At 41.2% G+C, this 14,794-nt stretch overlaps 1 protein-coding gene across 4 annotated transcripts in view; it reads left to right on the forward strand.

The window, feature by feature from the left end:
- The window catches only part of WDR19 (WD repeat domain 19), a 99,731-nt gene that overhangs the window by 15,654 nt on the left and 69,283 nt on the right, over positions 1-14,794 (forward strand). For all 4 annotated transcript variants that reach the window (XM_021101110.1, XM_021101111.1, XM_021101112.1 and 1 more), the window contains exons 5-9: positions 3,945-4,060; positions 7,372-7,487; positions 11,221-11,301; positions 12,675-12,787; positions 13,072-13,245. In XM_021101110.1, the coding sequence (XP_020956769.1) occupies positions 3,945-4,060; positions 7,372-7,487; positions 11,221-11,301; positions 12,675-12,787; positions 13,072-13,245 (600 nt within the window). The remainder of the gene's footprint in view (positions 1-3,944; positions 4,061-7,371; positions 7,488-11,220; positions 11,302-12,674; positions 12,788-13,071; positions 13,246-14,794) is intronic.

The raw sequence follows: 14,794 nt of genomic DNA on the forward strand, positions 1-14,794 counted from the left end.
CACCTTAGTGCACTTTCCCTTGACCCTCCAAAGTGACGCTCGAGTCTCACATCCACAGGTGATAGTGTCTGATCGACATTAAATCCTGCTGGGTCCGAGAACCTTCAGTTCTTGCTCTGCCCCTTTACACTTCAGTACCTCACTGTTCAAAAGATTTTGCACATCCTGTGTGCTCCATTCAAGAGAATGTTTTTAATATCAAGTATTGGTTCTTGCACCAAACTCGGCATCAGTGAAGCCAGCTTCTCAGCCAGAGGAAAATGCATAAATAACCCCAGGTGTTTTGAACTGGCGACTCTGCCTCCTGCCACTTCCTCACATCATCTCAGGATTGTTGTGAGAGTTAATTGTATGCCATAGCCAGGCACCAAAATAAGAACGATGTGAATGGTAGATGTTATTGTCATTATCATTAAGGTAAAATAAAGGGTGTTGTACTGTTGATGTTGATACCTAATGTCTAAAGGCCTTTGGCTGTGGAAAGGTATCCCTACTCATTTTTTTTTTGTTAATGATCAATCCATTACATTATGATAGTTAATAAACAAAATTTCGAATATCAATTTTTAACTATTTTGCACACTTGAATTTCCTTTAAACAATTTAAATTTAATTTACGGATGTAATCTGATTTCTTTTGAGCACTTCAGACACAAATTATTCAGAAAACATTCTAATATAATCATTGCAAAGCTTACTGCAATGCCCCTTAACTATCTTAAATTATTACGTGAACACAATGGGTTGAATTTGTTATCATTTTCGCTAAATGTATTTTTTATACTTTTCTATGATTATAGTGGTACTTAACCCTGATCCTACCTAGGCCTATAGCAGTAATCATTGAGTTATACGCCTGGGATCCAGAAGTATTTTCAGAGAAACTCTGAATACAACATCTGGTTCATCAACCAACAATTCATTCTTTGTGGGATCATGGGAAGCGGTTGCTTCTCCCAGGGCCATTCAGATCTGAGCACCTGTTCAGCCGCTTTTCTGATTGCCGTTATCACATCAGCAAGATTTTTTAAAGACAGTGCCTTTCGGCCTTTCACATAGCCACATAGTTTGCCCTTTTCTTTTTCTTTTCTTTTCTTTTTTTTTCTTTTCTTTTTTTTTTTTTTTGTAGTCAGGTGCATTTTCCTAAAGTAATATATTCTTTACATTTTGCTTGGCCAGAAATATTTGTAATTATTATACCCTGGCCTGATCTGTTAGCATTATTGGAAACTTATGTATGTCTTAGTATCTTACTGTACTTTGTAGGGCCCTCTGGAGTCTTTCTGTCCAAAGAGAGATAGAGTCCATTTAGTTAGCTCTTCTTTTGAAGATAATTGATTCTGTGGTCTTCTTGGAGTACCCTGCTTAACCCTCTCTCTAGCTGGTTGTTGTGTGACTGGCAGTACTGATCAACTATTGGATGGACTCTTACTACATGTGACCACTGTTGCTGATGAGGCCTCGTTCTTGTCATATAGTTTCTCTTTTCTCCTGTACTATTTTATTCATGTCTTCTGAGAAGCAGACTCCCAAAACAGGATTAAATGTGTAAGATATTTATCACAGGAAACACCTACGTGGGGAAGAAGAGGGTAGAAGAGCCATCAGACCATAATGCCTGTCTGACCCTTTGAAGGAGAGAAGGAAGAAAGGGAGGGAGAGGAATTTCCGTCATGTCCCATCAGTAGCAAACCCCACTGGTATTCATTAGGATGCAGGTTTGATCCCTGGCCTTGCTCAGTGGGTTAAGGATCCAGCGTTGCCATGGGCTGTGGTGTAGGTCGCAGTTGTAGCTCGGATCCAATGTGGCTGTGGCCGTGGCCGGCAGCTACAGCTCCAGTTCGACCCCTAGCCTGGGAACTTCCATGTGCTGAGGGTGTGGTCCTAAAAAGACGAAAAAAAAGAAAGGGAGGTAGAAGCATCTTAGACTGCAGCTCCGTTCTGCCGAGTTCAGCTCGGCCCAGTCTGAGCCAAGGTTACCACCGAAGGAATCCCATGTCTCCAAGGAACGGCCTCAGCAGTATCCCGGCCACACTCCTTTGTTGCCCGGAGCAGTCGGTGGAAACATGCAGCCCCAGCACACCGAGGTGATGGACTCCAATGCGTAGCAGTTGGGGCCCTTGGGCTTCCCCCCCCCTTTTTTTTTTTTTTTTTTTTTGTGACATCACCTGTGGTGTGCAGAAGTTCCTGGGCCAGGGATTGAACCTGAGCCACAGCAGTGGCAATGCAGAGTCCCTAACCTCTAGGCCACCTGGGAGATCTAATTTTTTTTTTTTTTTCAGTTACCCATTCTGTAGTTGGAGATCTGAGAGGCATATCTCATGAGTGCCATACTTAATTAAATAAGAGACAATTGCATATTTATCTTTTATAAAATATGTACTTAATATCTTTTATAAAATATACTGTATACTTAATATAATTACAAACATACACTCAACTGAAGAAACCTAGCAGCCTGGTATTTTAATATTTCTCATTAAAATTAATGTTTAAATATTTTAATCACCTATTATTACAGCTAACTTTTCCTATGTTTTAAGTGAATTTTTGTCTTCCAAGTGTCATGATGTTTTATGGCCTTTCATTGAACTCAACTTGTTTCAATCACATATGGAATTTTTAATGCTCAAATTCCCCTAATTTAGCCAGAAGAAACCCCTTTAAGCTTACTCTTTTGTTCCTTTTGTTTTGTTCTTTTTTGGCCACCCCTGCAGCATACGGAAGTTCCCAGGCCAGGGACTGAATCCAAGCCAAAACTGCAGTGTACACCATAGCTGCTGTAGGTAGCAACACCAGATCCTTAACCACGGCGCCAGGCCCGGGTTCAAACCTGCACCCCTGGAGAGACAACGCTTGATCCTTAACCTGCTGTACCACAGAGGAAACTCTTCTTTTGTCCTTTTATTAACTGTATTCAACATTCTTGAAAGCTGCATAGCTTTCTGAAAACACTAGCATGTTCTATCTTTGCCTCTTAAAGTTTGGCTGCAGCTCACCTGGAGAGCTTCTGAAAACACCTGACAGCTGGGCGCCACCCCTGGAGTTTCTCATGCTGAAAGACTGGGGCGGGACCTGGGAACTAGCGTTTCTGAAGTTCCCAGATGCTGCTACTGGTCCTGCAATTGCATTTTCTTTTCTTTTTTTGCTTCTTAAGGACCCACCTGTGGCATATGAAAGTTTTCAGGCTAGGGGTCTAATCAGAGCTGTAGCCGCCAGCCTATACCACAACCACAGCAACACGAGATCCAATCTGTGTCTGCAACCTACACACAGCTCAGGGCAATGCCAGATCCTTAACCCACTGAGCAAGGCCAGGGATCGAACCTGCGTCCTCAGGTTCGTTAACCCCTGAGCCACGACGGGAACTTCTAGGATTGCACTTTCATAAGCACTTTTCTAGACCCATTGTGATTTCTTTCCTCAACATATGGAATGAGCTGCTCTCCAGGGAGTCCTGATTCCCTCTAGTAGAGAATCATGCAAAAGTGCAACCTGTGAGTCCTACAATGAGCCCTAAAAACTGGTGGTGAGTAAATGTGCTTTCTACCTCTTTCTGAGCTACTCTTAACAGTGACAGCTGGAAAATATATGTCCTTTTTCAGGTCATGGATTCCCAGTGATTGTTCCAATTTAATATATCATGTTATCAGATTTAAAAAAAATTAATTGTCTCATCATGAGTTCATCTCATGAAATTTAAGATTCTGTCGTGACTGAATTGAAGCCTAGATTCATCATACATTTGTCTCTCTGAACCTAAGATCGTTTTACAATGTCTCAAAATGGCTTTAGCACTTACTCTTTGTCCCAAAGCATTATGTTGTAATTTTGTACTCCAGCTTCTAAGTAGATGTTAAAATGATTCATGAAGTACTTTTCAAAAGGACTCTTTGGGGGTTATGATTGTGCACTGTTTAGTAATTTATATCTTAATGTTACAGGGATCAAATGTCTTTCCTTCTTTGGTCAAAATTTGGAAGTTTCCTGGCTGTTGGAACCGTTAAAGGGAATTTGCTTATTTATAATCGTCAGACGTCGCGAAAGATTCCTGTCCTTGGTAGGTTATAGCTGGCAACACTGCGAAATATTGGAGATGCTCTACGTAAATGTAAATTTTTACCACCTCAGATTTCCCTGATACTCCAAGGGAAATTTTGTAGTTTGAAATTAAGACTCCCCTGGTCAAGCCATTCATTTAGCTAAGCTAGACCATCCCTCTTCAGCTCCTACTAAGAATTTCCCAGGCTACGCTAAGCTGAGCCTGTGCCATTGGACACCTTCCATCTGTCTCACCCAGATTGTACCTTTGGCACGGAGTAGCTAATATGCATGTCAATGCCTTAGTAGTCAGACCAAGATATCTGATGACTTCTTGGGCAGAGTCTATCCAGCCTCCTAATTCTGACCCCTCACACACTCCAAACACTAATCTAGGTGTAGACTAGGAATTGCAGTTGCCTCAGGGTGTTTATGTGTGTTTATTCCTTCTCTGACCCTCTAGGTTCAGTCTCTTTGGTTGCCCCCAACCTCTGGTCACTTAGGATCTGCTTTCTGAATACCCGGAGGACACAGTATCCATTCTTTTCAGTTACCGTAATGTCATGCTGGTGACTGGTAAACTGAGTGGCTTAATTACATACAGGTGGCCAGTGTAATGCACTGCTAACGAAGAGATTAAATGCTGGAGATAATAGTGCGCACAGAATTCCTGAGAAAGTGCCTTTCTTTTAAAGACACTGGCTCCTTGCAAATTATTTTCACATGTATGCATATCTTGCCTACGAATATTTTTAGTGCTCTAGCTAAACTAATGTCATTGATCCATATAAAAAAATTTAAAATTTTTGAGTTACAAAAATCAGCTTTTACCATATAGATTGATTTGTCTCTTTGACTTCAGTAGTAGGCGTGTTCTCTATCCCACCTCGTTTGCAGGTATACCTGTCAGTTAACTCAGAAGCCCCAGAAATTTTGACACTTGAGGCATAAGAAAATAATTTGTCAGTGCATCATTATTTTGTGTCAGTACCTGTCATGTATACATGATTTTATATGTGATCTTTGTATTTAATATGAATGTTGATTCTAATCTCAGTCTAATTTATTGATGTAAAATGGACCTGAAAAGAGTCAGGTTAATTATATATCTTAGGTTCTTTAGCTGCCTCTTTCAGAGTTGGTTATGATTTGTGGCTCTGCTTTTTTTCCATTTCAATAATTTACTTTCCTAAAACCAAGCCAATCCACTTCTGATAGCAGGTGCATGACAGCGTGATCCGCCAGTCAGCTTGTTTCATCTTGCTCTGGTTTATCTCCTTGAACTGGGCTAGATACAGGCAGTTCTCACTTTGCATGGTTCTAATATGCATGGATTTCGTTGACCACAGTTTACTTAATATTGCCAGTCCCCCAGTAACATGATTCACATTTCATTACTGTAGTATATTAACTATACATTATTATTAAGTTAATCAGTACGTGTCAAGTGCCCAGAACACCATTAAGTAAACTCACAGAACGTGTTAACTGTCTTTTCTGATGTTAAGGCAGTTGAAACCTGAGTTCTGAGCCCTAGAAGGAAAGGAAAGATTTCTTCTCCCTTTCTTGAGAAAGAAGTTTGTCTTTGGCATCTTTGCATCTCTCTTCCCTCCTTTTTCCCTTTGAATGCCTGTTACTTGGGATACCCACTTCCAATGTACCACCCAAGTGTCTTAATCTGTGGTCGGCACAGTCTCCTTTGTCCTAGCCTCTTGCTGAATGTTCCCTGGACCTTTGTGCTCTGGTCTCCTGATTTCCAGTGCTTCCTCTCTAGTTCTGTATTTATCTCTTTCACACTCGACACTCATACATCCAACTACTTACTCAACATCTCCAGTGAGATTTCTAGCCAACACTTCCAATTTAACATTGCCCAAACCCAGAGCTCTCCCTCTCATCATTGATGACGTTGCACCCTCTTGAGGATTTGGGCAGACCTTATCATTATCCTGGACTCTTCTCTTTCTCATACCCTCTACCTCATTTGTCACAAAATCTTGTAGAATCTACCTCCAAATATCTCTATAGAGTCAAGACTGTTCTCCCCTCTACTCCTTCCAGCATAGGGTGGGGCTCGGATACCTTCCACCTGAATTTCTGCAATCTCTTAACAGGTCTGCCTGCTTCAGCTCTTGCCCTGCTATCGCATATTCTCAACCCAGAAGCCAGAGTGAGCCTTCTGCTCAAACTCTGCAGAGGCTCTCCATGTCACCCCAGGGTCAAAGTCCTTACAATGGCCAGCCACGCCTTCCATGCCTTGGCCCTTGCCAACTCCCTGACTTCATCTCTTCCTCATCTTTCTTCATGTCTTGGCCTCCTAACTAAGCCTCTGACACACTTGGCACTCTTTTGCCTCAGAGTCTGCTCGCTTAATGACTGTATATTTGGAGCTTGCTTTCTGCTGTATTAGGGTCTATAAGGGACATGATCTCTGTCTCAGTATCAGCTGAAGTAGCAAACACTGCTACAGCACTTCCTCTATGCCTGGCGCCCTTCTAAATGCTTTAAGTCCTTTGATCCTCAACCCTCTGAGAGAGCTCCTACCATTATCCCCAGTTTTTGGACAATGGGACTAAGGAATAGAAGGGTTAAGTACCATACCCAAGGTTTTGCAATGTGTTGAAACCACTGAATCCAAATACAGGCAGTCTGCCTCAGCAATCCATAGACTTAATTACCCTTGGGACTCTTGAGTATTTACATATCCCAGGACCTTCAACAAATGTCCACAGTCAGGCATGTGATGTCCACCCCAAAGTAGGGTTTTTGCACTGGCTAGACAGCTCAATAAAAAGGTGTTCTAATATTTAGTGGCTCTCTCATATCCCTCCCTAGCTAAATGGCTCAATCGTAACACAAGCCCCACTAAGGTGCATTCATACTGGCACCTCAGTATTATCGCACATCTCTGTGTATCCTTTAGTTTTCCATGAATAGTCAAAACTGTGATGTTGAATCTGTTTATGCCAAAGGTCCACCACACCATGACGCTGAATATAGTCAAGATAACTTCAGCGCTTTGAGACTGACTTCTCGTGTTAGGTTTGGTTATTTGGGAAACAAACTCGTCAAGGGGTGGACTGTCTTTTTATAGTAGGGCCTATGCTCATTCCCACATAAAAAGTTGGAAAACAGGATTGCCTTTATACTTAGTAGTAAACTGTTTTAAATAAGGTTGCTTAGACACTAACTGCTTTGATGAGCATTTAAATTCCCTCATCTATTCAGTGTCCATCGTATATTACCTAAATTTTCAGATGAACCCCACAGATTTTTAAAAATATCTTTTGGAGAAATCAATATGTCTGTACAAAAACATCTCTTTTTCAGGAAAACATACTAAGAGAATCACATGTGGATGTTGGAATGCAGAAAATATGCTTGCTTTAGGTGGTGAAGATAAAATGATTACAGTTAGTAATCAGGAAGGTGACACGATAAGACAGGTAATCCAGCCATGTCTCTTTGGTCTGCTATATTCAGATTTTCCTCCAAAATAAAGTTTGTCTCTCAAACCAATCTATGAAAGTTAAAAATCTCTATGTGAGAAATGTATACAATAACTGCATACCCTAAACATCACAATTTTTTCTTTTTATGTCTTAGGGCATTTTTCTTCAGTATGAATACTTTATGCAAATATTGTCCTTTGTACCTTTCCCATTATCTAGTATAAGCATGGATTATCAACTCTGTGGTAATAGTCAGACAGTGTAATTGTTAAATAACTCTATTTCATGTATGTGTATTTACAATGTAAATGTTAACAACTGGACTCAGTATCAGGTCTGCCTGATTTTTTTTTGGGGGGGGGAGCTGTGCTCACAGCATGTGACAGTTCCTGGGCCAGGGATCAAACCCACATCACAGTTGCAGCCCATGCCAGAGCTGCAACAATACCTGATCTTTAACCCCCTCTGCCACAAGGGAACTTCCAGGTATGCCTGATTCTAAAGCCCATACCTTTAACTGATATGTTAAATTGCTTCCAAACTAATCCTAATTAAATTTAATTTTAGGGTTAAATTTTACGCTATTTAAATTTCCCTAAATTGAGTAGATCTTCAGAGACCCTTCTTCAAGGGAATTTATATCACCAATAGGTATATAATCTCTCCAATGGCAAAATTTCACTTTGGATGATTTGGCTTACAATTTAGTATTTGTAGAGCAGTATTGACAAGCACATTCTTTGAATACCTGCAAATTACATGGTACTGTAGAAGAAATAGGAAATATGGTCTTATATTAGTTATCTATTGCTGCATAACAGCTTTCCCCCAAAACTTCGCAGTTTAAAACAACAAACATTAGGAGTCCCCGTGTGGTGCAGCTGGTCAATATTCTGGCATTGTCACTGTAGCGGCTTGGGTCGCTGCTGAGGCACAGGTTCAGTCCCTGGCCTGAGAACTTCCACATGCCGTAGGTGTGGCCAAATTGAACATAAATATGAAACAACAAACATTGCTCCACAGTTTTTATAGATGAGGAATCCAGGTTCAGCTAAGCTGGGTGCTTCTGCCTCAAGGTCTCTCATGAGGCTGCAGTCAGGCTGGGCTGCAGTCTCATCTGAAGGCTTGACTGGGGAAAATCTCTTTCCAAGCTCATTTGGTTGTTGACAGGCTCAGGGTCTCAGTTCTTCTCTGGCTGTTGACCGGAAGCCTGCCTCATTTCTTTGCCACACAGATGGCTCCATAGAGAACCTCATAACAAAGCAGCTGGCAAGAGGGTGAGAGGAGTCATTCAAGACTTAGGCCACACTCTCTTAATGAATAACCAGATCTCAAAATTATTTTTGCCATATTCTGAGTCTCTAGGTCCAGCCCACTCTCCGGGCTGGGATGGGGAATACACAAAGGCACAAAACCCAGGAGGTGAGGATCATTGAGGACCATCCTAGAGGCTGCCCACCACAGGCCTCTTGTTTCAAAAGAAAAGTAGTCCCAAGAAAACACATATGGCCCTATGTGACAGTCAAGTTGTGTGGTAGAGCTAACTCCTTTAGCATTTGTGAAATAAAAGTCATGAAGTTGGGTTGTGAATCTGTAAGGGGAAAATGATCTAACTCAGTCAGGGTAAAGGCTAAACTATTGTAACAGACCCCAAATTACAAAGACTCTAGGATTATGGTTGTTGAGGTGGGTTTTTCCCCCCTCTCTTTTTCTCACGTGACGAAGAGGTAGGTGGGTCATCCCTGTATCTCTGCTTCACCAGGTGCCTTCTCTCTTATTGGTCCGCTATTTTTCTAATGTGTTTTGCCCTCATTTGCATGGTTAAAGCTAGCGTGCTAGCACCACATCTGCATTTCAGCCCCCAGGGAAGGGAACCGGAGCAACTAGGAGTGAAAGAAATTTGTGCACAGCCTGATCTGGAAGATGCAGTCATCATTTCCGTTCACATCCTTTGGTCACACCTCACTCCTGCCGGGAAAGCTGCAAATGTGGTCTTCCTGGGTGACCATGTGCCCTGCTAAAACTCATTTTAGTGGACATCATAAGACATTTAGCGGTTGCTGTCATTCACTCCAAACAGAATAGAACAAAGATAAGAGGAAAAACCTTGTTCATGGCTTGTTTGTAACTGAACTGACTGAAAATGTGGGCTGTGAGAATTTATAGAATATAAGGCTGAAGAAAAAAGTTGGTTCTTGTTGTTTAGAATGTTTTGAAAGTATTGAGCAGATTACAAGTGGGTCTTGAGGAATATTAATGTGGCATTGCTATAAAAAGTAGTTTTTGGAAACCTTGTGATTTTGAATATTCTATAAATTCTGTTTTGAATTTATTATATATTCTTTAGAATTAGCATGCTCAGGTCCCCATATCAGATGCCATCAGTGGATGCTGGCAGTTTTTTTCTTTACTGAATCAAGACATGACCTTAGAGACTTGTCTGTATAATATCCCAGGAAGCCACTGTCATTGAGCCATTATTTAATACAAGACAACTATTTTCCTTTTTTTTATTTCCTATTTTTAATTTCAAGAAGTATGCTTCCAGAATTTGACATACTACTTTGATGTGGTAAACAAAGCATGTCTTAGAGTATTGCTTCATTTTGATATTTTCTCCAAATTGCTTTGACTTGGCTGTTCTGCAGGGCCCTCCAGTGGAACCCGTGTGGATTTATTTTTATTTATCCTGCCGAGGACTTATCTTGCTTCCTGAATCTGAAGATTGCTTCTTTCATCAGTTCTGGAAAATCCCTAGTCATTATGTTTTTGAAATTCACCTCTTGCTCTTTCTAGTCTATCTTTTTGGAGTAACTGTTAGACATATGTTGAATCTTCTTATCTCTCTCACGCTCTCTTTCGTAGTTTGGTCATTCTGTGCAACTTTCAGGATAATTTCCTCAAATCAATTCACTTAAACTTTCTTTGAATTTGTCTAATCTTCTCTGTATCCCATTGAGTCTTTTAATTTTAATGACTCCAGTTTTTATTTGTAGAAAGTACTTTGTAAAATCTGCCTGGACTTTTAAAGAAAGTGTTGTCTTTTTTAGTATTGAGTCCTTTTATGTTTTTAGTCATTTTAAAAGTGTTTGTTTTGGAGCTCCCTAGTGGTCTAGCAGTTAAGGATCCAGCATGGTCACTGCCGTGGCTTGGGTCACTGCTGTGGCACAGGTTTGATCCCTTGCCTGGGAACTTTTCTTATTTCGAATTATGAGCTCATCTTCAACAGAGCTTATCTATGGAAGTTTTTTTGCAGTGTGGGAAGAAGCTTTAGATTTCATTTTTGCAAAATACTTTAGGGAGTTTCTAGACCACTCATAATGCAAATTTGGACCTTAGCCATAGTGAGCATAGGAGGTAAGGTCTTGAAAATAGTTTTTCTGACCCAAAGCCCAGAATAAATCAAATGGGCTTCTTTATTTTCTCCTTTTGCCGGCCTCTACTCTGCGTATCTGTAGCATCAGTTTCTGCACACACTTTGGTTTTCAGTTTGGTCTTTGCTTATGGCCCCTGGATGTTTTCCTTCCCTTCTTTCAAGCCTGTCTTAGCCATTTAATAAGACGGATGTTCCGTTTCATCCAGAATTTCTAGATGTTTGTAGCGGTGGGATTTTTAGGTTGTCAGTGCAACCTGTAATGGAAATGAAAGCAGCTTACCTGGGGTATTATTGATATAGTGAATTGGAGTGTGGGCTTTATTCATAGTGGTAGTACTTTCACCCCGGCAGACACCGGTGAGATCAGAGCCCAGCGACATGCAGTTTTCCATGATGAAGACTGATGACCGGACCTCTGCCGCTGAAAGCACGGTAAGAATCTTAAATCAAATCCAGGCCCAGCTGATTTTGGTAATTTTGTAGAATATACTGTCTCTTTTTCTAGGATGGTTCAGAATCTATAGTGGTAAATAAATTATCATCTTTATTTGGCCCAAATGAGGACAGCTTCCTGTTAGGTTTGTTGCTGTTTTTCTCATTCTTATGGGAGCGAAAACAGTGCCGGCACTTTTATAAATGAGGGTATTGATTTCTACGTGGTGTTTTACTCTCACTCTGTCAGATGTGGTGACCAGAGCTCTGGAACCTACAGGTTTATTTTTTTAATACCTTAGATTCATTTCCCCTGCCACACAGTAACATTCTGAAACCCAGATGATTTTCACAATCAACAAGATCATATTTAATGAAGTAATGTTTCTTTGTTTCTTAAAAAGCTCTTATTAAATTGATGACATAATTGGTAGCATCTTAGAATCAAAGAAATATATTCAAGTGTGCCTCTTTTTATGTGTATCTTTTACACTTAATGAGCCCAGTAAGTAAGGCACCCTTTTCTCTCCCCAACAGTTACACCCTCAACTGAGAATTGCAGTTAAGCCTTGACTTATGAGTAGCAAAAGGATACTAGTCTAGCCACATTGACCAGTGCCCTGCAGGTGATAGAAAGAGTGATGATATAAAAAGCCAAGCTAGATTATCTGTACTGTGTGAACATGTAATCCCAGATGGCTCAAAAATCCAAATCAGATAGCCTTAGAATAGAAGACTCTGTACTCTGAACATGAATTCAGTTTCAATGGAACTATGTCAGACTTACATTCCTGCACAGTACTCTTTCTAGAGGTATAGAGAATTTTAAAGTTATCCCATCAAGCTGTTTTTTTTTTTTTTTGGGGGGGGGGGAGAAGGGTGCTTTTTAGCGCCGCACCCAAAGCATATGGAGGTTCTCAAGCTAGGGTTCAATTGGAGCTGCAGCCACAGACCCATGCCATAGCCACAGCAATGCCAGATCCGAGCTGTGTTTGCAACCTACACCACAGCTCACCGCAGCGCTGGATCCCTAACCCACTGAGCAAGGCCAGGGATCGAACCTCCGTCCTCATGGATGCTAGTCAGATTCACTTCCTACTGAGCCAAGATGGAAACTCCCCATCAAGCTATTCTAGTGTACTTGGGAGGGTATATTAGATGTGTGTAAAGCCAAGGAGCCTTCCCAGACTATGTATTAGTAAAATGTTACAAATGTTTGGAGTTAGTCACATTGTTAGCTTACTAATTATAACGTTTAACACTCTAAATTTGGTTCATTTATAAATTAGGTTTCTGCTGTTTAGAAATGCTTGTTAGTCTTTTCATGAAGTGCTAAGTAATTCATTTCATAATCTCTTAATCTCTCCTGGCAGATAAGTGTAGTTGTTGGCAAGAAAACTTTGTTTCTTTTTAATCTGAGTGAACCAGACAACCCAATTGATCTGGAGTTTCAGCAGCAGTATGGCAACATTGTCTGCTATAGTTGGTATGTACAAAAGCTCATTACAGAAAGATATTCCATGTTTCTCCTTACTCATTATAGTATATTTAATTTTTGTCTACAGCATTTTCACTTCCGTACATAACATTTGCTGGATTACAGTCTCCGATTGAGAATGTGAAACCACCTAGCCTATTAGCTATTAATTTATCCTAGCCTTGATAAATTACGTTCTCTGATCCCTTAGTTTTAAGGTACTTGCTTATTTACCGTATCGCCAATGGTAGTTAATCTCCATTTTTACTGTATTATTGCCTTTGCTGCTGTAGGTATGGTGATGGCTATATCATGATTGGTTTTTCACGTGGCATTTTTGTGGTCATTTCCACTCATGTTCGAGAGATCGGTCAAGAGATATTTCAGGCTCGTGATCATAAGGATAGTCTCACCAGTATTGCTGTATCACAGACCCTTAACAAAGCTGCTACATGTGGCGATAACTGGTAAGTTATATTCGCATACTCCCAGGAACGCTTGTATAAGGAATATTCAGGAGAGTCAACAAGACATTGTTAGCTCATATTTATCCACCATACTGACACTGTTAGGACATGTCTGCAATGGAAAACATCTAAGATGCCTTTACCTCTGCCTTTAACACTCAGGGCAAAGCCTAAAATACTAAATGTGTACTAAATACAAACCCTAAAATGGAGTATGCTTGAAGACTGACTTTGAAACAGGCACTTCAGTGGCGTTCCTGCCCTGGCACAGTGGGTTAAGAATCTGACTGCAACGGCTTGATTGCTGGCCTGGCACAGGGGGTTGAAGAATCCAGCGTGGCCATACCTGCAACCTACCACTGAATTTAGTCCATGGCATAAGCACGCTCCACCCCGTCTCTCTCACTGAATACAGCTGTCAAACCTGAACAGAATCAGTGGACAGCTATTTAAGGAAAAATAAGAAGACGACTGGAAGTTGAAATACCCCTGAGCTAGCAGTGAGTCTCCCATTTGTCTCCTGGTCTCTCTCAGGCAGGACGTAAGGCAGCCTGAAACCTGGAAGGAAGCACTGGAGCAGAGGCAGAGCTCTGAGAGAAGCTCTCTAGTTCAGCCTCAGGTTGCAGGAAAGAGAACTCCAAATACTCAGAGAGTTGGGGAAATCCCCCCGTTTTCTTTTTCTTTTTTTAGGGCTGCACCTGAGGCATATGGCATTTCCCAAGCTAGGGGCCAAATCTGAGCTGTAGCCACTGGCCTATGCCGCAGCACTTTTTTCTTTCTTTCTTTGTTCTTTCCCGCCCCAGCCACCGAGCAATTTGATCATGGCAGTGGCAGCAAGAACCCACAGACACTGAAAACTTTGATGGCGGGTAACCCTCCTCTTCAATTGGAGGAGCTGTGGTCTTAGGAAGATGGCACACACCTCTGTTGTTTATTTTTCTCTCTATCCTCCCACTGCTTGGCCACAGGTAGAGGTGCAGTCGTAGGAAGTACAAGGCAAAACAGGGCAGTGAGAGCCCCAGATTTCCTATTGAAAGACTAGACTAGAAGAGGGAGCCCCAGAGAACCAGAATATACCAGGGAGGTCCTGGAGAAAAAGGAACTCTGGAAAGCAACCCTATAAATCCCTGAGCTGTGTGTATGTGTTTCACATCCTAAACACATACCAAAGACTTTGAAAACAGAAGTCTAGGTGCTATACTGGCCACTGAGTGGGCCATACAGGGACATAGCGGAATACCACTGCAAAGGCTTCGAAAATGAAACTGACACTGAAACCATAAGCCACAGAAGCCTAGTTGAATTATGTGGCCTGAACCCAACTGGGCTCATTGCCTGCTTAAAAGGAAAAAAAAAATTAACCTTCTCCATGGGATTTAAACAAGACAGAGTTTCGTAATATTCAAAATGTCTAGAATATAACCCCAAATTACTTGACATATGAAGAATCAGGAAAATTTCAACTCACTTGGGGAAAGGCAATCAAAAGACACCAATGCCAAGATAATACAAATAGCACCATTTAAAAAATGCTCCAAGAGGTAAGGAC

This window comes from Sus scrofa, chromosome 8 (genome assembly GCF_000003025.6).
Source record: "Sus scrofa isolate TJ Tabasco breed Duroc chromosome 8, Sscrofa11.1, whole genome shotgun sequence".
NCBI lineage: Eukaryota > Metazoa > Chordata > Mammalia > Artiodactyla > Suidae > Sus > Sus scrofa.